This window comes from Pezoporus occidentalis, unplaced genomic scaffold (assembly GCF_034315485.1).
Source record: "Pezoporus occidentalis ecotype Australia unplaced genomic scaffold, CSIRO_AGI_Poc_V1 ctg121, whole genome shotgun sequence".
Lineage (NCBI taxonomy): Eukaryota > Metazoa > Chordata > Aves > Psittaciformes > Psittacidae > Pezoporus > Pezoporus occidentalis.
In genome coordinates, this window is record NW_026913006.1 from 1606850 (window position 1) to 1627156 (window position 20307).

General features: G+C 41.5%; 1 protein-coding gene and 1 long non-coding RNA gene across 3 annotated transcripts in view; one reads left to right on the forward strand and one right to left on the reverse strand.

Moving 5' to 3' along the window:
* Positions 1 to 20307, forward strand: part of LOC134157867 (uncharacterized) — a 281636-nt gene that overhangs the window by 256796 nt on the left and 4533 nt on the right. The gene's annotated exons all lie outside the window — the stretch shown is intronic.
* Positions 1 to 20307, reverse strand: part of NAV2 (neuron navigator 2) — a 220797-nt gene that overhangs the window by 94559 nt on the left and 105931 nt on the right. For both annotated transcript variants that reach the window (XM_062607289.1, XM_062607288.1), the window contains 4 exons: positions 12868 to 13957; positions 10811 to 10923; positions 7232 to 7340; positions 5416 to 5805 (listed from right to left, as the gene is read on the reverse strand). In XM_062607289.1, the coding sequence (XP_062463273.1) occupies positions 5416 to 5805; positions 7232 to 7340; positions 10811 to 10923; positions 12868 to 13957 (1702 nt within the window). The remainder of the gene's footprint in view (positions 1 to 5415; positions 5806 to 7231; positions 7341 to 10810; positions 10924 to 12867; positions 13958 to 20307) is intronic.

The window sequence follows — 20307 nt, forward strand, 5'->3', positions numbered from 1 at the left end:
ATTTCAGTGATGGTTTTGGTGCATGTTACCCAAGGGCAGACAGGCCTCTGCACCACAAGGATGATTTCTACGTAGGGCATGATGCTTTCATGTGGGTTTGATTGAACTGGGAGGATAAAGCCCGATTCCCCAGCCCAGAGTGACCTACTTTCCCCTTCAGCATCCTTTCATTCATGTTTCGACAGGGCTTTGAGCAACCTGGTCTAGTGGAAGATGTCCCTGCCCATGGCAGGGGGCTGGAACTGGATGTGTTTTAAGTTCCCTTCCAACCTTAACCATTCTACGATTCTCTAATGCACCTGCTTGTAGTGCTCCCTGGGGAGCATAAAGGCCTGAATAAACAAGAAGGACTCATAATCCTGTGAGCATCGCACACACAAAAGCATTAATAAGTTGTGGAGACAGGGATCTGGAATGGGAATGTATCAGCCCCAAAGCATCAAATAAATGGGGAGGTTAATAAAAAGGTAGAAAGTGTCATCATTCCCCCATGGCAACAGCCACCTCACCTGTGGGATCACTGGAAGGAGAATTTTAGCATAGCCCTCTGAACATCATATGAAGGCTTAGCCTTTGGGTCTTCATCTAATGGCTGAGTGAGGTATGACAGAGTCACTAGGTAATATATCTTAATGAAATACACCTGAGAGTGAGCTGGGCATGCCCCAAAGGCCATCTTAGCAGGCAGCAGACCCATGGTCTGTGCATGGGGCAGCTCACATTTGCCCTACCTCCAGGTTACAGCTCTAGGGTGGTTGAGCTGTCAAATCATCAGCTCTACAATTGGAACAGCCATTCTTCTGCAAAAACTTGTTTTTGACAAGCTGTGCTTGTGGACACAAAGCCAGTGCCTGAGAAACTTTGCGACCAGCACAAATGGGTATATCCACATCGGCAATTCTGCATCAAAAGCTGCACACTAGGGCAGGGGAAACAGGGGCAGAGGATTAATTACATTAAAAGAAAATAATTTTCAAAGGCTTTTCTGACCAACAGCACTTTTGCTCCATTCTAAGGACAGATAAAAAGAAAATTAACCTACATCTCACTAGAGAGAACTGAGGGGAGGCAAGAACAACAAGATGTAGGTATGTATATGTTAGTAGCTAGAGGGAGACTGAAGTGTTCAAAACCTTCCTAACAACCCCCCAGAAGCTATGAGAGGTAATGTCCCTACTTGGGACAATCTCTAGGATGGGTAGGTGACACAATTCTGGCCTTTGAGGTGAAGCTCTGAAGCCTCAAGCTCAGCCACCAGCTGAGGGAGGAGGGCTGGATGCTTATTTCTCACCTCACACAAATCCTACTCATGTTGCTTTGTCATTTGGTTGATGTTTTAGCTCCCTCAATAAGAAAATTTCATACCTTTGATCCACCCCCTGGAGACTTTCTTGGTTTAAGAGATACTTTCTGCACGATCAGAAAAGATACTCTTTCTAAGCCTATGAAAGCAATCCTGGTGTCTGCCAGGGCTCTGCTTGAGCAGATTTATTAAAGGAGGCCAAATGAAACTTCCCATGACCCAGTACATTTCAAAGAAAGCATCAGGAGCACAGGGCTAATATAGTTTATCTTGGATATTGGATTTATTTTGGCTGTAACAAATAGTTTGGCTTTCTGCCCTATCAGTTTGCCAATGAAAACACAGATCCAAGGTTTTCAGAATGCAGGGTTGTAGCAAGTCTGAAAAATGACACAGTGAAACACATACCAGCTAATAAAGAGCTATTCATACTATAAATGCCCTCTTGTGCTGCTTTCCACACAGGGACACCTTCCACTAGACCAGGTTGCTCCAAGCCCCGTCCAACCTGGCCTTCAATACTGACAGGGATGGGGCGTTGTTTGAACACTCAAGGTTAGGAGTGAGGTGTTGTGGAGTCCATGACTCTAAATGTTCTATTCCCCTTTCTTGATATTATTCTTGGTATGTAAGTCACTGCTTTGGTGACAGAGGTACCAACTTGCAAAAACATTTTATTACAAGTCCCTTAGACCCAGAATCTAAAGACCACTCTTGTATTTACTGACTATGGAGATTTTTATACATATATATATTATTTTTTTACCCTACAGGATGAACAGAGACACCCAGAAAAAGAAGTAATACACAGAGATGAGTGAAGGCACAGATTTCTCTGGAAATGTCATTCACAAACTCAACAGCTTTCTTATTCTTTCCTTTGCCTCAACCTGGAACCTGAACTTTATACACTAAGTAAAGAGCTGCAAAGACTGGGGCTCCTCTAGGATATGAACAGCAGAAGTCTGAGCTGACAGAACTCTGGTAGGGACATCTCTCAGCTGATACTCCAGGTCTTTTATAGAAACCATGGAGCTACTCAGAAATTGTTTTTTTTCCTCACTTCTAGGCCAAAATTACAGCCAAAAGTCTGAATAAAAGTCACAGTTCAGAGGAAAAGCAGTAACTGATAGTAAAATAAACACTGCAAAACTCAGGTGTAAGTTGATTTATTTGAGGAAAGCACAAGGTGCTTTAGTGACAGGATGCATTACTAATGCAGCAACAGCTACTGGTGCTTTATCTGAAATAGGATTTTATACAGGACTTTACATCAGCTTCTTTACTATAGGTTTCCCTAACAAAAAATTAAAAATAAAAGGTCTGTTTTTTTTTTTAAAAAAAGGGCAGTGTGAAAGCATCCAAATATCCCTGACAGCAAGACTTAATGGAGGTTTCCAGATTGGTAACTAAAATGGTTAAGTTAGTAACATGGCAGGAGCTGGATTCCAGCTTTCTATTTCAATAAGACACTAAATTTTCCAAATAAGCTGATGCTATAAGAAGTGTCACTTACAAAAACATTAAAGAAGAGCAAAGGATGTAAGACAGGGAAAAAAGGCTGCCACAAAAAGAAATATGCCATTTACATCTCAAAGATCAGTTTTAACATTAGTCTAATGCTGATATACTTGAGCTAAGAAAAAAATGACTGTACTTTCTAGAAGGAATGGAAAACAGATACACTGAACTGAATACTGACTTTGGAGCAAAGAATACGTGCTTTTTCCACTCAAGAGGTGAAATGCTGATGTAAAACCTTGTTAATAATGATGTATCAACTCATACTGCTACACACTTTTTTTTTGCCTTTATTTTGTGCATGCAGCTATTTTACCCTACACACAGATGTAAACTCATTTCCCTTCAGTGAACTGCCCCATCAAAGGTCAGGCAGCGTAAAGGTTCAGTACAAGCACAGAAAATGCCTCACTCTCTCCATCTCGTGGGCATAAATGAATGTTGCAGCATGTGTCTGACTATCTCAAGGAACCCCATCTCAGGAAAACATTAATCATGTGCAACAGTATGTTCATATATAGATACATTTTCTTAACATGCACCTAAAGCTCAAACCATGTGCTTAAATCCCAGTGACCAAATTATCTGTGATAGAATCATAGAATAGTTAGGGTTGGAAAGGACCTTAAGATCATCTAGTTCCAACCCCCCTGCCATGGGCAGGGACACCTCACACTAAACCATATCACCCAAGGCCTCGTCCAACCTGGTCTTGAACACTGCCAGGGATGGAGCATTCACAGCCTCCCTGGGCAACCCATTCCAGTGCCTCACCACCCCAACAGGAAAGAATTTCCTCCTTACATCCAATCTAAACTTCCCCGTTTAAGTTTTAACCCGTTACCCCTTGTCCTATCACTACAGTCCCTAATGAAGAGTCCCTCCCCAGCATCATTATAGCCTCCCTTCAGATACCGGAAGGCTGCTATGAGGTCTCCACGCAGCCTTCTCTTCTCCAGGCTCAACAGCCCCAACTTCCTCAGCCTGTCTTCATACAGGAGGTGCTCCAGTCCCCTGATCATCCTCATGGTCCTTCTCTGGACTTGTTCCAACTGTTCCATGTCCTTCTTATGCTGAGGACACCAGAACTGCACACAATACTCCAGGTGAGGTCTCACAAGAGCAGAGTAGAGGAGCAGGATCACCTCCTTTGACCTGCTGGTCACGCTCCTTTTGATGCAGCCCAGGATACGGTTGGCTTTCTGGGCTGCAAGCGCACATTGCCTGCTCATGTTCATTTTCTCATTGACCAACACCCCCAAGTCCTTCTCCACAGGGCTGCTCTGAATCTCTTCTCTGCCCAGCCTGTAGCTGTGCCTGGGATTGCTCTGACCCAGGTGTAGGACCTTGCACTTGTCATGGTTAAACTTCATGAGGTTGGCATCAGCCCACCTCACAAGCATGTCAAGGTCCCTCTGGATGGCATTCCTTCCCTCCAGCGTATCAACCGAACCACACAGCTTGGTGTCATCGGCAAACTTGCTGAGGGCGCACTCAATCCCACTGTCCATGTCAGCAACAAAGATGTTAAACAAGACAGGTCCCAACATCCATCCCTGAGGGACACCACTTGTTACTGGTCTCCAGCCGGACATTAAGCCATTGACCACAACTCTTTTTGTGTGGCCATACAGCCAGTTCTTTATCCACCAAGTGGTCCATCCATCAAATTGATGTGTCTCCAATTTAGAGACAAGGATGCCGTGTGGGACAGTGTTGAACGCTTTACACAAGTCCAGGTAGATGACATCAACTGCACAATAATGATAATGATAATGAGCTGTCTCTCCAAATGCTTATTAAAACTAGGAGAATATCTTTTTTTTGTTTCTTCCTCCAAATAATCACAGAATCATAGAATAGTTAGGGTTGGAAAGGACCTTAAGATCATCTAGTTCCAGCCCCCCTGCCATTATTTATTAATTCTCCAAATAATCCAAACATCTCCAAGTAATCATAGCGGGTTGAAAGAGGTGCTCCTGCCTCTCTTCTCTACACCCCACTTGGAGCACTGTGTGCAGTTCTGGTATCTGCAACATAAGAAGGACATGGAACTGTTGGAGCCAGTCCAGAGGAGGCCACAAGGATGATCAGGGGACTGGAGCACCTCCCATATGAAGACAGGCTGAGAAAGTTGGGGCTGTTCAGCTTGGAGAAGAGAAGGCTGCGTGGAGACCTCATAGCAGCCTTCCAGCATCTGAAGGGGGCCTACAAGGAGGCCAGAGCCCCTCTTCATCAGGGACTGCAGTATTAGGACAAGGGGGAATGGGTTAAAACTCAAACAGGGGAGATTTAGGTTAGATATAACGAACTCATTATTTCTTGTGAGAGTGGTGAGGCACTGGAACAGGGTGCCCAGAGAAGCTGTGGCTGCCCCATCCCTGTCAGTGTTCAAGGCCAGGCTGGACGGGGCTCGGAGCAACCTGCTCTAGTGGAAGGTGTCCCAGCCCATGGCAGGGGTAGGAACTGGATGAGCTTTAAGGTCCTTTTCAACCCAAACCAGTCTGGGATTCTATGAAAACAGTGTCATTAAACACACTTAAAGAATCACATACAGTAGAGTATTTAAGATGAAAATTAAAGGCACTTACCCACTTGTGATGTCATCAGCTCTGATATTCTTGCCCAGCACATCCCCATCACTCATATAGCCAGTGGCATCCATGGCAATGGCTTCCAGATCAATTTCATCACTTCCCTTGTCCGAGATGTCCACGTGGCAGACACTGCTGCCGCGAGATGCCAGCTGCCTCCGCAGCGGTGCCGAATACATGTAGCGTCCTGATTCCGTGTTGATGAAGCGGCTGGCATTCCCTCGTGGAGGATACCCGTTTCCCATCGATGGAGCATCTCCTGCCTGCAGGCGAGGGCTGGATTGCCCAAGTCTCCACGATAAAGGGGTCGGTCGTCCTGTCAAGCTGAGGATGCTGCGGCCGCTGATTTCAGTGGTGACGTTGGTGTCAAATGTAGTTTCCAATGTGCTTAAAGAGAGAAAAGCACTTAACTGAGTGTGCCCTGCTGTATGGTTTCAGGGGGATTGCAAGACCTTGCACCCTGAACTTGCACCAAGTTACAGACTGTGAGTAACAGCATTGACAGAACTTACCTGCCACACCACCTTGAGACAGGTCCATTCCTCCAACACTGCTTTTACATAATGCTACTCTTGCACCCAGGCCACCAAGTGTTCATCATTTATGTATTTCCCTGCCCATGGCAGGGGGGTTGAAATTAGATGACCTTAAGGTCCTTTCCAAACCTAACTATTCCATGATTCTGTGATTCTATTCTATGAGAGTTCAGCTGAAATATATAGATTGTAGGACAGCTTAGTTTCAGCTAATCCATAGCTGCACCTTCTCATACCCACTGCTTTTCCTTCCCTGCTGAACCAACACTTTTTATTTTACTGTAGATATTTGCTAAAATAAGCAGCGTTGTACTATTTGCAATATAATGTTACATATAAACTATACAGTTTATGTGTTTACATATTACATATAAAACATATTACATGTAAAACACATACAAAAGTTTATATGTGTTTACATATTACATATAAAACCCTATATATCCTCCAGTTAGAGTAATTAAATCATAGTGAGCTGTCACATTAATTGAAAATTCAAAAGAAAAACAGCATCGGGAGTTCAATCTTTGCAAGCTGTGCCTCAGTTTTAGATACAAAGCTAAAACACAAAGTGTTTCCCCCCATGAAATCATTTGGGGCTTTAGTCTACATGGCACTGAGCTCCAAGTAGGACCCCGACCTCACTAGGTGCTAAACAGCTTATTCTCCCAAGCTTCAACACTGAAAAGATCTAAGTCACAGAATGTTTAAATGTAATAACAGTCTTTGTTTATTTAGAGCATATTTTAAATCTAGATGAAGATTTCCAAATGCTGCTTCACAAAAAAAAAACAAAACAGTTCTATACATGGATGACTAATAATATTAGAGAAATTTGTTTGCGCAAAGATTGGTCAGAAATTCAAATTATACAGTTATGCACTTTATCAAGTGGGTCAAGCACAGTTCACCTGCTTATTTAAACAAAATATTACACATTAGGGGAGGGGGGTGTAATGCACTGAAGTTATTAAAGAGTAAGAAACATTTGAAACTGTAACTTATATTCAAACATCACTCAACACATTTAACAAGCACTGATCATTCCTCACCTTTGATTCCATAGACAACCTGCTACCATCAATTACTCAGAATACACCTCAGTAAACACTGAACATGACTCAGAATCTGTGCCTTAAAGACCAAAAGCACATGATCAGTATTATCCACTGTCAGTGGTGATCATTTTTCAAGGATGTGCCCCACCCAGACCTAACAGATAAAATAAGAGCACAATGATTTCCATGATTTTCTTATAAGCAAAGCCATGCCATTACCTGTGAGTGACCTGGGTTCCTCTCAAACTAGACATGGTTTCCTCTAAGTTCTGCCGGAGATCAGCGATGTTTTTCACAGTTCGTAACCGCCGAGTTTCTGGATCCTCTCCTACAGGGAAAATAAGCCATAAGAAAAGATGAGGCAGGAAACAGCATACACCTGAGCCATTACCTCTGCCTCAATCTGGCTCAAACACGTTTTTTCCTCTGACTTCCTATTCTTTAACACTCTAAACTGATGATGATGGACATACCATTCCCCTACGGCCAGCACCTGCTGTTGCTGCAGCCAGGCTGAGAACAAGCTCTGTTCTCTTAACTTTATTTTACAGGCTGCCTTTGCACTAGAGCTTTCTGTGCTGTCATTTCCCCATATGACCCAATTTAAATTCTGGTTAACTTTCAACCTCATTAGAAGATCTGCTCCATCAATACCACCCTTTCCATCTCTTGTATCGACACAATTAACATCGACCCGACACAGCCAATCTCTCCAGTGCTGTATTTTCACTAGAACTTCTTTTTCTCCAATTTAAATGAGTATCATTTCTACCACAAGAGCTTTCCAATAAACTAAATAGTGTTCACTAGGTGACTGTGCTGAGTGATGTTTCAGGTAAAATGGCAAAACTTTATGCTCATCAACAACACAACACAGTTATCATTACTTAAATGTGCTACATGACACGCAGTTGGGGGATAACTTTTGGCTTCCCCGCATTTAGAAATCCCATTCTTTAAATACTCTGTTCTAAAACACATTTAGGTACTGTTCTTTAAAAGTAGTTTATATTCATTGAAGAAAAAAATCCTCATAGTGCCTCAGCATAATTTATTTTTATAAAATGAAGAATTTAATTACTGCTTCAGCATAACGTATTTACTTGCTGTCAGTTGTGAACTGAGAAATGTCTTGGATGCTACCTCAATTAAGCTATATATAAATAAACCTTCAAAGAGGATGAAGAGAAGAGGATTTCTAGGAATGCAAATAACATCCTTTATAAGCTGAAACAGAAAACCTTCAAAAAGCTGTTACAAAGCTTCTGTTGGCCACAGAGAAAATTATTTCATTCTAAAGGGTTTACAACTCATGACCAAAGAAAATACTACAGCAAATTTAAAACTTGTAAGATTTTATATCTGCCTTCTCTGCACAAGTGATGCATTCTTAAGCTGCCAGGATATTGGTCACCCATGGAACTGCTAGCTTAGATGGCCATCTATATTACACAAATCAGAAATTGTAAGGATCAGATAAATAATCATAGAATCACAGAATGGTTTGGGCTGGAAGGGACCGTAAAGCTCCCTCATGCGGGCAGGGACACCTTCCACTAAACCAGGTTACTGCAAGCCCCGTCCAACCTGGCCTTGAACACTGCCAGGGACGGGGCAGCCACAGCTTCTCTGGGCAACCTGTGCCAGCTGCTGTTGGAACCTGCCCCATTATTTGCTTTAAATTTCATGTTTCTGAAATATGACAGGTTGGTGGCACAATAAAACCAAGTCACAGCCTCTTGCCTGCAAAGCAGCAGTAGCACAAACAACTCACCAAAGTGCTGGAGCCCTGACTATGGGGGCACTACCTAGAGAGGGGAAGATAGAAATGTTTATATCATAATTAGCCTTTCTGAGATGAACAACAATGGCTCAACAAAAGCTCAGGTAGTGTCCACATGAGTAAATTTTTTTTTAATGGGTCTCTACTCCTCAGGAAATAATTTCCCTGAGATGCAATTCACTTAGGCCAAATGGTCCAACAATTAAGTTCTGGCTGGAGTGCAAATAACTGCCTCACAAGACCCATTCCTTTAGCCAGCAGGTCTCTGGGACAGAAAGCATTGTCTATACTCATGGATCTACAATTCTTTTAAGTAAAGAACATCAAATATTTATAGGCCTTTAGCCTAACAAATGTCACAGTGCTCTTTTACAGATCATTACTCTCACAGATATGAAGGCAAACGGTAGATAACTTTCTAAGAGAACATACATGAGACAAACTGAACCAGTTTCTATTGAGATCACTCTTACGCCTAAATTGATACCCAATTTTTACTGAAATGGCATTCAATTGCTTAAATTGTAAGTATACTTATAATACAGACACTGGATAGCGCCACTAGAACTTAAATTCTCTTCATGAGCAGGCAGCATCATTAAACTATTTAGCTTCCTTTCTTCCTTACCTGTGCTCTCTTTTGGTTTATATGTGCTTTTAAATTAAAAGCATCAATAGCTGCTATGTATGGAGAGAAGAAATCTGTCCCTTATTTCTTCTAATTCATTTAGGTTGAGGGACCATTCTGTTTGGTATGCTCCTTTTTCCCTAAGATCCTTCTATGTACTGATGCGTATAGAGGGGTTTGGCTGCATGCAGCTGGCTTCTGCATCTCCACTGTTTCAGGCTGTCAACCATCTTCCAGTTTTAGATATCAAAACTTACATATTCTACTTGAATAAAAAAATCTCAAGGATTTTATCCCTTTTGCCATATATTTGCCTTTTAAATATTTAATCAACCTAGGTATAAATTGTACACACAGATATGCTCATTTATGCATTCTCCTCACAAATGACTGCCTCTTGCCTTTGCCACCAGCATATGTGCGCCCAGGTATAAATCCAGCACTGACAGAATATGTAATGCAGTATGAAATTAACTCAGTTGTGAAACTTTTAGCCACATGATTGTTCCAAGCAGGGCAATCAGTTTCAAACCTCACATTAAACTGGAGGACACTGAGATTAAGTGGATGAAAAAGCCTTGCTGATGAGAACTACTCCAAAAGTATGCAGTAAGCAAAGTCATAGACCCTGAAATTGGAATAGAAGGAGGCTTGACTGCGACTAAACCCATACCTTAGATCTTTAGCAGAACATGGTTGCTAAGAATTGTTTTCTTACATCAGTAAGTTTATAAATTATGCTTAAAAATTATTGCTAATCATCATATACTTCTTACAGGAGTATGAATTTAGATAAATATATGAAGTACTTTCTAATTTAGACTGGTAGTATTCTAATTACAATCAGTTTCAGCTTCTGTATGCCGGATATAGCAAATTGTAGTTGGATTTTGGTCTCCTATTGCTGCAAAGACAACTTCTGAAATCAGATTTTTGTGTGAGTGATACTGAGATTCCTCCAGACATATAAATGAACCAATACATCAAGGAAATTAATGTAATCTCTTCTGTAAGCTCTGAGGCAAAGTTTTAAAAACAAAAAAGGAATGTCAAATGCTTGGGAATACTTAGGATCCTTCAAATAGCTCAATCCTGAAAAGGTGCTAAACACTTCCAAGAAAAACATTAAGTATCCAGCATTCCTAATGATTTCAAGATATCTGGGGGGCACACCACTGTACAGAACTTGAGCATCTATTACTCAGATTATTGAAACACAGTTTCCATTGCTGAAGAGCTGAAAGAAATATTGTAACTCATCACAACTAAAACATTATGAATAAAATCAAATTAAATCCACCCCTAAAGAGGGAGCTCTTGACTTAAAACTTGCTTTAACCCATTATTTAACCAGACCACAGTGAGCAGCTCATGTTGAAAGACATACCCGAGAGGTCTTCGAGAGCAGGCTGTCCAGTTTTGACATAAAGAGCAGAATCGATGGTGACCCCTCCTGTGCTGGCCTCGGCTGTTACGTTCCCTTCATTGTCTGTCTGCGATCTGGAAGGCAAAACAAGAGATGTGCAGTCACCCTCCATCAAAAGTATCTCAAGTATAACAAGCAGGCAATTGCACCTGCCATCAGGCACTCTGCCCCTCTCTCCAGAATAGACCAGCAGACTGATTTTCCATAATTCATTAGTCCCATGTTGAATTACATCCTAGAAATGGAAACAAGCACTCAGCTGTGAGAAATAAAAAATTCAAAGTCAGTAATAGGCTTCACAGCTTGTCAAGCAGGGCTAAAGACAACTGGATTTCCATCTACATTTTAATTCTCAGTAACATCAGTTGTGGCTAATCTGAGCTTGCACTGCATGAATATAAAGTGATTGGTGGGTGATGGCATGTTACCTGCCTGCTGGTTTCCCTTCAATAGCTAGCAATGTCACTTATTTGTATTTTAAAATAAATAACTGGGTAAAACCAACTTCAAACTAATATTTCTTATCTGACATCACGGCTGTCAGTTAATGAAAGGTGATATTTTAAGACCTTATTGTCAGATTCGAGTAATACATCTTGATTCCTTTCTTTTTACTAGTTGCACTCTGTTTTGCTCCTAGAGCCACATAAACAAGCGGCTGGAAGTTCTCCTGTCCAAAAGTTGAGTGCTGTACAAAAGTGAAGACAAAGCAGGGAATTACTATTGCAGTATTCTTCATTTCAGTTGATGCTATAGGAAATGTAGAACAATTTCTCATATCTTTTATTCAACAAAACCAGATCTATACTCAAACTAAGATGAACACCAAGTAAAATGCTTTTTTTGTTGTTTTGGCAGGACATTATACTGATAAATGTCACAACCCAAAGTACCACGAACATATTTGTGGAGGATATGAGGGATAAACAATACAGCAATCAATTTGCAATCACAATTTTCTGTTTAATTATGGATTAAAATAGTACCACTGTACTGGTGATTATTAACTCAAAACAAATATCAAAAATTACCAGTATTAGATCCCATCTTCAGACCAAAATGTAACAATTATGCTGATGTATGTTGCAAGAGCAAGAGAAATCAAGAGCATAGAATCTCAGAATGGTTTGGGCTGGAAGGGACCTTAAGGATCATCCAGTTCCAACCCCTTGGCACAGGCAGGGACACCTTCCACTAGACCAGGTTGCTCCAAGCCCTGTCCAACCTGGCCTTCAACACTGCCAGGGATAAGGCAGCCACATGTACTATTAATACAAGTTTTAGTCAGATGACTTTTTCCCAACTGGTTCTTTTTCATGTGTCAACCAACTGGCATTTTCTTCTATACAGGGGTAACACTCAAGGGGTCAGAAGAATCAAGAGCCTCTTCCCATTCTGCATTTCTGTAAAGGTAAGAGGAGTACCAGCTCAAGAAGGTGTTAGCATTCTCATCTTAACTGTTAGTAGGATTGGATACAACAGTTATTTACCCTCCTACCTGTCACAACTTCTTACACATCTTAGTCTGATGGCCTTTGCCAATGGTTTGTGTGTAAATCATAGAACAGTTTGGGTTAGAAGGAACTTTAAAGATCCAACAACGTATATAAATTGTCAACTCTTAAAGCAAGAAACTTTTACAGAACTTGGCATGCCAGAGAGGCATTCTTCATCAGGGACTGTAGCCATATAAGGGGTGATGGGTTCAAATTTAAACAGAAGTTCAGGTTAGACATAAGGAAGAATTTCTTCACTGTGAAGGTGGTACATGCCTCATCCCTGGCAGTGTTCAAGGCCAGACTGGACAGAGCATTGGGTGTCATGTTCCAGTGTGAGGCATCCCTGCCCAGGGCAGTGGGTTGGAACTAGATGATCTCAAGGTCCTTTCCAACCCAAACCATTCTATGGTTCTATGACTCATCTTGCTGTCTCAGCACCCCGATGAAAAGAATGTCCAAAATCAATCTCCCTATCCAAGCATCATGTTCAAAACAGGCCATTGGAGAAGTTCACCGTACCTGTACATGAAGGGAGCTACCGTAGCAGTGTTTGGGTGGCTGTATTGCTGTTGGGGATGAGGTAGCTGAACACTCACAGTATTGCTCCCTGTGGTGTGCGTCATCGCAGCAGCGCCATTCACAGCTTGGCTGCTGCTGTTGAGGCCTCCAACGCCTTTTCCTTCGGAAGAGGCGAGGCTGGATGAGGAGCTGGAATGCCTGCTGTCCAGCTGAGATTTCTGATGAGAGAGGCCCGAGCTGGCTTTCCCGCTGCGGCTTCTCTCACTTTCCTTTGTAGGAGCGGGGGCACTTGAGGATTTCCCTGTGGTGGTTTTCATTCCTGGTTTTGGTATTCCACTGTGAGAAGGGGCAGAGGCCTCCTTCTTGGCACTATTCAGCTTTCCTCCTTTAGGGATAAAGCTTGCAATCTTGGAGGACTTTTTTGGCATCTCTGTTGTCGCTAATGCTGTCTGTTCTTCTTTTGGTTCCTCTTTCAGGTCCAGCTTCTCAGTGATAGATGTTCTCTTTGCAACATCTTTACTTTTATCCTTTTCCTTCTCTTTCTGCTTCTCTTTATCCTTCTCATTACCCTTTGGAGAGTTTTTCTTATTAGTTAGTGCCCTGCTAAAAGTCCTTTGTGCAATTCCCTTGAGTGCAATTTTGGGACTGCTGGACACAGATCCCGGGTTGTTCCCATTCTGATTTGCAGCATCTATTTCTTCATTCTCTTCAAAGCTAAGAAGTGTCTCCAGCCTTTCACAGCTGTTGTTCTGAGACCCTGGACACTCAAACGTTGTCCCTCCTGCTTTGGAGCCTCCTTTGCTATTGAAGAGTTTTAATTTTTCAAGCATAGATTTCTGACCGTTAGGAGTTGTTTTGGCAATTTCCAAGGTTGGCTTTGGAGGCTCCGGGGTGGGCTGCTTTACAGATAACATGGAAGACGTAGCTGTGTGCTTAGCACTGAGGGACTTGCTGCGCCAAGGTTTAATAGCAGAGCTGGGCTGAGGGATGGCTGAGTTATTGCAACTAACAGTACTGCTGCAGCTTTGAACTGAGGATGAGACATTTTCATTCATTCCTGTGGGCTGGGAAGCCGGACTGTCTGAAGGCTCTGGAAAAACGACAGAAAACAACCCAAAAAAACAAAACAGTAGTACCTGATATTGTAGCCAGCCTGAGATTACTTCTGTATTGAAACAGTAGGAACTTTACACTATTAACATTAAAAATATAGACACGTATTAGTATATTCAACATCAGTATCACTTAAAGTAAAAGCTTTCTTTTCCTACCCAGCAAAACAGCAATGAGCTCCTAGTATATAATTTACATTTACTTGCTGTTTCAAGGAAAAAATAAAAAGAATATCCTCCAATTCACACCAAACCGTGTTCTGCAATGTGTTCTCCTTTATTAAGTTCATAATACTTTTTTATTAGCAAAAACACAGCACTATTTTGTAAGTAAGGGTTCCCTCTGCTTTTGGCAACATACTTGCTGGCCAAGTTTGATTCTTAGAAAAACCTCAGGCATATAAAAAGAAACGCAGAAGTAAGGAAAAAAATTATAACTGAAGTCCTTTCAGTTATAGGGGAGGGGGGGATGAGAACTTCATATGCAAAAGGTAGAAGAAAGCTCCATGTACAGAAAGAAAACCGATTCTGTCCTTATGCAATGAACCTAAATTAAGTATTAGTACATAATCCAGCTGTAAGAGAAACTAGTGGAAGTCATTTACAGCCCTCCCTCCCTCAAGAAAGCAATTCTTTTATTCATTTAGTTCCTAGTTCCTTTTAATGTTATTGGTTCTCATTAAGAAATTAGTTAGGAGCTTAAAGAGAGCTTGAAAAATCACACTCACCTACCAATGGCCACTTCTCCTCTGAAGTTTCTCTTTGCAGAATTTCCTTTCTGGGGACGTCACTCTCTCAATTATCACAAATGTGTTTTCTGTTAAACTGCTCATGTTTCCAATTAACTTTTGCCATCTATGTCTGTTTGCCTGCCCAGCAGCCTGCTGGGGATTAACGGCTCTTACCTATATTACCCTGCCCTCCAGCAATAAAGTAAACTGTGTATAGAGCTGCATTTTTTTAATTTAAAAATCAACAGCGGTTGGGAGCGTGTGTTTTTGGCAGCAGGAGCAGCCCTGCGAATCCATCCCTGTAATCACAAGTTGCTGCAGCCACACAGGGGCTGGTTTACTTCACTTTCAGCTGCTCAGTGAAGATACGGCTCTGTTAACCTCCCTTCTCTGATCCAAACCAGATCTACTAAAGATTTAAAGCACATACATCTTCCTGACTTAGTGCAGAATCAGGTTTCTAAGAGTATCAGAGACTCCTTAATAAGAAACTCAGTCATTTCACATCATTACAGACAAAGCGGGGCAGCAGGAATTAATGACACTTTAAAAAACATTACTGAAGTCAGAAGATTTTTCTGGACTCTGTTATTAACCAATAGCTATTATACAGGCTGGTTTTGCTAGTCCTTTTCCTATGGCAAACTACCCACACGGAGCTGGACGGAAGCAAGAGCTGAATTACAGACACAGAAAGGAATCGTACTTCTTTTAAGCTAGTGCCAGTCTGCTGATTTCCAAGGCATTACTCCTGCTTTACTCTAGTCCAGAGGGAAAACCGAGCCACCAAATGTCCCAAACAGCAATACCACCTGGTCCTCTGGTTGCTCCGTTCAAGCCTGCTCAACACCAGATGGGTTAAACAGGCATGAAGAAGTGATAGCGTAGGAGTTGCAGTGACCCCCAGTGCAAGGGGAAGCAGCAACCCACCATCCCAGCATCCTACCCACAGAAAGGAAAGAGGAAGGAAGGTCATAACTACATCAGAAGCTGCTGGAAATGTTACCCCTCTGCTTTCAACAGCTGCGCACCATTGCTGTTCCCTTCACACCTCTTGCTGTACGCTGCTGCTTTGTTATTATTTTGACTTCCTTAAATCCTCCTACCCATCAAAATCTACTTCCCATTGCAACACCACAGCATGCTTCTTCTGTAAACCCAGAACAAGCAAGCCTTTGTTTCAGCCTGCCTTCCAGAGAAGACACCCAGCACTGTAATGAGAGTGTCACAAAAATCCCAATTGTGCATCATGTACAATTAATTTGTATAGCTTCTTTTAAAGAAATAATAACTGCCCATCTCAATAATGGGATACTTCTACAGAAACCAGAGACTCATGGTACTTTTGACACTAAGTTCCTAATCCAAATGCCCTTTGGCCTAATCATGCTAAATAAATCTTGACACAAAGTGTATCCATGCCCATAAATCATCAGAGCTGCCAGTGCTTCATTCATGCCTAGGATGAATTTAGAACCGGTTCCAAGAGACAAACCTAATGCACTCATCAATATGGGGAGGGAACCCTTTGCTTTCTAGGAAAAACTGATTTGCAGGGAGTAAAGGGACTGGGACAATGCAGGGTGACAAACTGGAAGTTACTAGTACTAAAGGATGCAACTATAAAATAGAAGAGCCGTTTGCACACTTGGTTAGTACAATGTATGCAGCAACACAAACCCAGCTCAGGATGAAGCAGCGTTCAGTCTGAGCATACAGCCAACTCAACAGTCTTGGAAAAAAAAATTCAAGTTCTTCCCAGACAAGTTCTTAACAAGAGTTTGGAAAAAAACAAAACACAGGCAACGTGTTATTGGTATGGACCAAGCCATCCTGCATTCACCAGAGCTCAGAGCCTATGTAGAGTCCTCGTATGAGCTGTGACCTGCAGGCTGAGACACACACCTGAGATAAGAGTTACCAGAGTACCAGGTTGTGGTCTGTAACACAGCTATCATGTCTGACTCCATCTCGAACAATGAACTAGCCGTTAACATTGCACATCTGCTGTAGGAGCAGAAACCAGAGGCAGCCCACATCAAAACAAGGTTCCTACCAGCTCTGCAATGTTTTTCTGAAAGTCAGTGGCAGGTGTTGGTTCATTCGGGGCATCAACTTCATCCTAAGAGCCCTGGTGAGTGCTCCAGTCCACAGACCTTTGGGGGAAAAGCTTTGCTTGGATCAAGTGAAACAGTTTGTTTTCCAAATCTAAAAGAATTGCTCAAAATTTATTTCCCAGAGAAACTGAGAACTTTTTAATTTCTTCTTTCTTTGAACATTTTCAGTTTGTTGGTTTTGGTTCTGTTTGGTCACTACATGGAACACACTTGTTTCAGGTTGTGTTTTTCAAACACAGCATTTGCTTTGTGCCCAACTCTCCCATGTACACCCTGTTTGGAACTTAACCATGCTTCCCTTGCCAGTGGCACAGGATGAGGACAATGCAACTCCATTTACAGTTGCTCCTTATTTACAGACATGTCAGAGAAATCAGAATTAGGACAACAACAATATAAGCATACCATTAAAAGAAAAGAATACGTTGCAACATTAATGTAGCTTTCAGAGTCTCTACCACGTGTTATCCAGGAGGCGAATTCTGTAAACGCTGGATGCTACACATCCAAAATGAATGGAAAAATATTTACAAACTCTCAAATACACGTTAAGCATCTACACTTTGGAAAATGAAAGAAGATATTTTCTTACACAAGCACAGTGGATTTTGATTCATACTTGGGTCAAATACAGTGAAACTGGAAATTCAAAGTCCTCAGGTTTTTGTTACATGGCACCATGCAAAGTTAATGCAAGAAATAAAAGGTTTACTGTAAAACATGCTCAGGAAAAACAGCCTCAGCTTAAGAAAACCTGGGTCTGTAAGATTTTCCGTTCTTTTATTACAAACGAGGCTGCTGGCTCTTTTAGTCTTCAGACAAAACTTGGTAAATGAAGCAAGTTCTGCTGCCAGAATGTAGATTCAATTGCGAGGTTTACTAATGAAGCAGTAACATTAATATGCGAACAACACATCAGCATGCAAAGGGGAAAGTTTTATTTAGCATAGCATAGGCCCTTCTTTCATGAAAAGGAGGGCAGGTTTCATGCATCCGATTAATAAGCTTATTATTTCCCATGTGTTCCTTTGTGAGGGAGATATTTTCTTTCTTCAGTAATCTGCATTAACTAAAACTGACTATAAATGTTTTCAAACCCAAGCTACAGCCTACAATAAATAACGATCACTTCCCTCTTCTCAAAGTCAATTCTTGGCCTAAAATCTATTTTGTTCCTAGCATTCCTGTTAAAAAAGATGTTGGTGGTCTAGTTCCGATGCCAATGCACACTGTAGCATGGGTAAATCTGATTTCAGCTGCTCCTGCAAAGTCTTCACTGCATCTGCAAACCTACCCATTTATAATGAATAAAACAAAAAAGAAAAGGAGTCTGAAAGCTTATGATTTAATTCTTCCACTGAACTCTTCAAGAGCTTACATTATAAGGTCAAGAGAAAATGTATGCAATTTCCCATCATTTGTCATGTTGCTCTAAGCAAGTTGACTTTGATTTGCTGTAACTGAAAATTTTGAAACCCAACCATTGTAAGCAGGAAAGGCAATGCAAAGAAAGGACGTTCTCATAGTTACTCCTTCTTAAGAGGGTCAAGAACTTAACAGCATTTTTATTCATTTCAAAATGAACAAGCTGGCATTTTTTATTTATTTATTTTATGGGAAAAATAAAGAGTTCTCATGAAGAGAAGTATCTTTTAATCCAATCCATAGATGAGATAACAGTGTTAAAAGCAAATCCACCACCAAACTCTAATTTAGGAACCAAAAGCAGATCTCCTCCACGACATAACAGTTTCAGAATTGCAGAAACCACTGTGGCAGTTTCAGCATCTTCCATCTAGATGAATAAGTGGTGAGTGTTGACCCTTCCCATCCACCCACCAGAAGGCTCCTTTGAAACACTACAAATAATGAGTCCTATGGAGAAAAGCTTTTTAGCTGAGTTATTCTCCTCTTCAGTAATGATCTGTCATGCTCAGCAAACCCCTGAAGTATAAAAATAACTGCATTTCTGCCAGGAGCCAACTATAAAGATCACAATCTTTCCATAATCCAAATCAGAAGCAGGTAGAGCAGAACATTCCCAACAAGAGCAACCTGGCATGCAGCCCTTCCTCAAAATAAGCACAACTCTTTGGACATTTCTGTTTCAATTGTAAAGCTGCTGACCCAGGAGAAATACAGGCAAGCGGAAGGGACTGGCTATGGGTCAGGGTGGGCAAGAGGCATGGCCTCCACCCGCACGAGGACTGAAGCTTTGTGTTGTCTCTTCTACTCCCGCCCATGACAAAAAGCAATAAAACTTTTTTTAAGCAGAGACTGACAGATAGGGAAATTCTGCATAACCTGAGAAAAGCCCAGATAGGAAACATTTTGCTTTGCTGAGCAGAGTTGGTTCCTTTGACTTCTGTCCACTGCCTTTCCCTTTAGGGGTGATTTAATTTATAGTAACACAGGACAAAAATTACCTTTATTCCTTGGTATTTTTCTTTCCTTCCATTGTATCTATTTCTTCAATCCCAGCGCTGTAAAGCCTGTAGCTTCAACAGAAGTTCCATGTATTCACAGAAATGGTTTGTCCCTCTGAAAACCCACACCAAAGCCCATGGATGTGGCAGGAACTCAACTACATCTCTGTAAAGTCACCTAAAGTTCACACGGATCTCCAAGCATATGAAACAACAGTTGTGCTGTTGCTTGGTTTTACATTGCCAAGGCTCAGTGTTTTTGCTGAGGTGAAGGGAAAGAAAACTGGAGCACAGGCAATCCATTTCTCGTTGTCTTGACATAACCGACTAAGACACTTGAATTCCTTGTTGTTTTTGCTTAGTTGCTGTAAAATTCAAAATGCTGTCCACATGATTGCCTGAGAAAGAGGTTGGAGGTACCTCTATCTACCACATGGCAGTAAGATGACCATAATGAAACAAAGTTTACTGTGCTGTTCAAAGCAAGTTGCACTCTCCATTTAAATACTAGACAAATACCAGTCTTTTTCATTACTGTTTTCTTCTCATTGTTTTTACAATCAGATCCCCCAGGATTTCTCATAACAGAGTTATTCAAAAGCATTAATGAATTCCAGGCAGGGAGCTGTTACAGAGCCTTTCATTAGACTTTCTACATAGCTGAAGTGGGCAATATGTACACTTAGCAGCCTTGATCTGACACATCTCTCCTATGGGTAGGTTAAAATGAAACAGGTCATATACACATTATATGAGACTTGTACTTAGTAAATTCTGTCCATTGGCCTATTTTGACTACTAGTATTGGCTCCACTGAGGGCTTGGAATTACCATAGAGGCAGAAATGCAGGCAGATTTTTAACAGAGAAGGGACAGGAGAAACTACCCAAGAAAACACCCACTGAGCAGTCAATATGACAAAGCTAAACTACGTTTTAACTCGGAAATGTCTTTCTCTGCTCCATGAGAAGTGACACAACTGCCCAGCTGTACACAGTAAAGTGGTGAGTGCCAGTGCACACTCAAACATGGATATTCTGTGTTTAAACAGAGG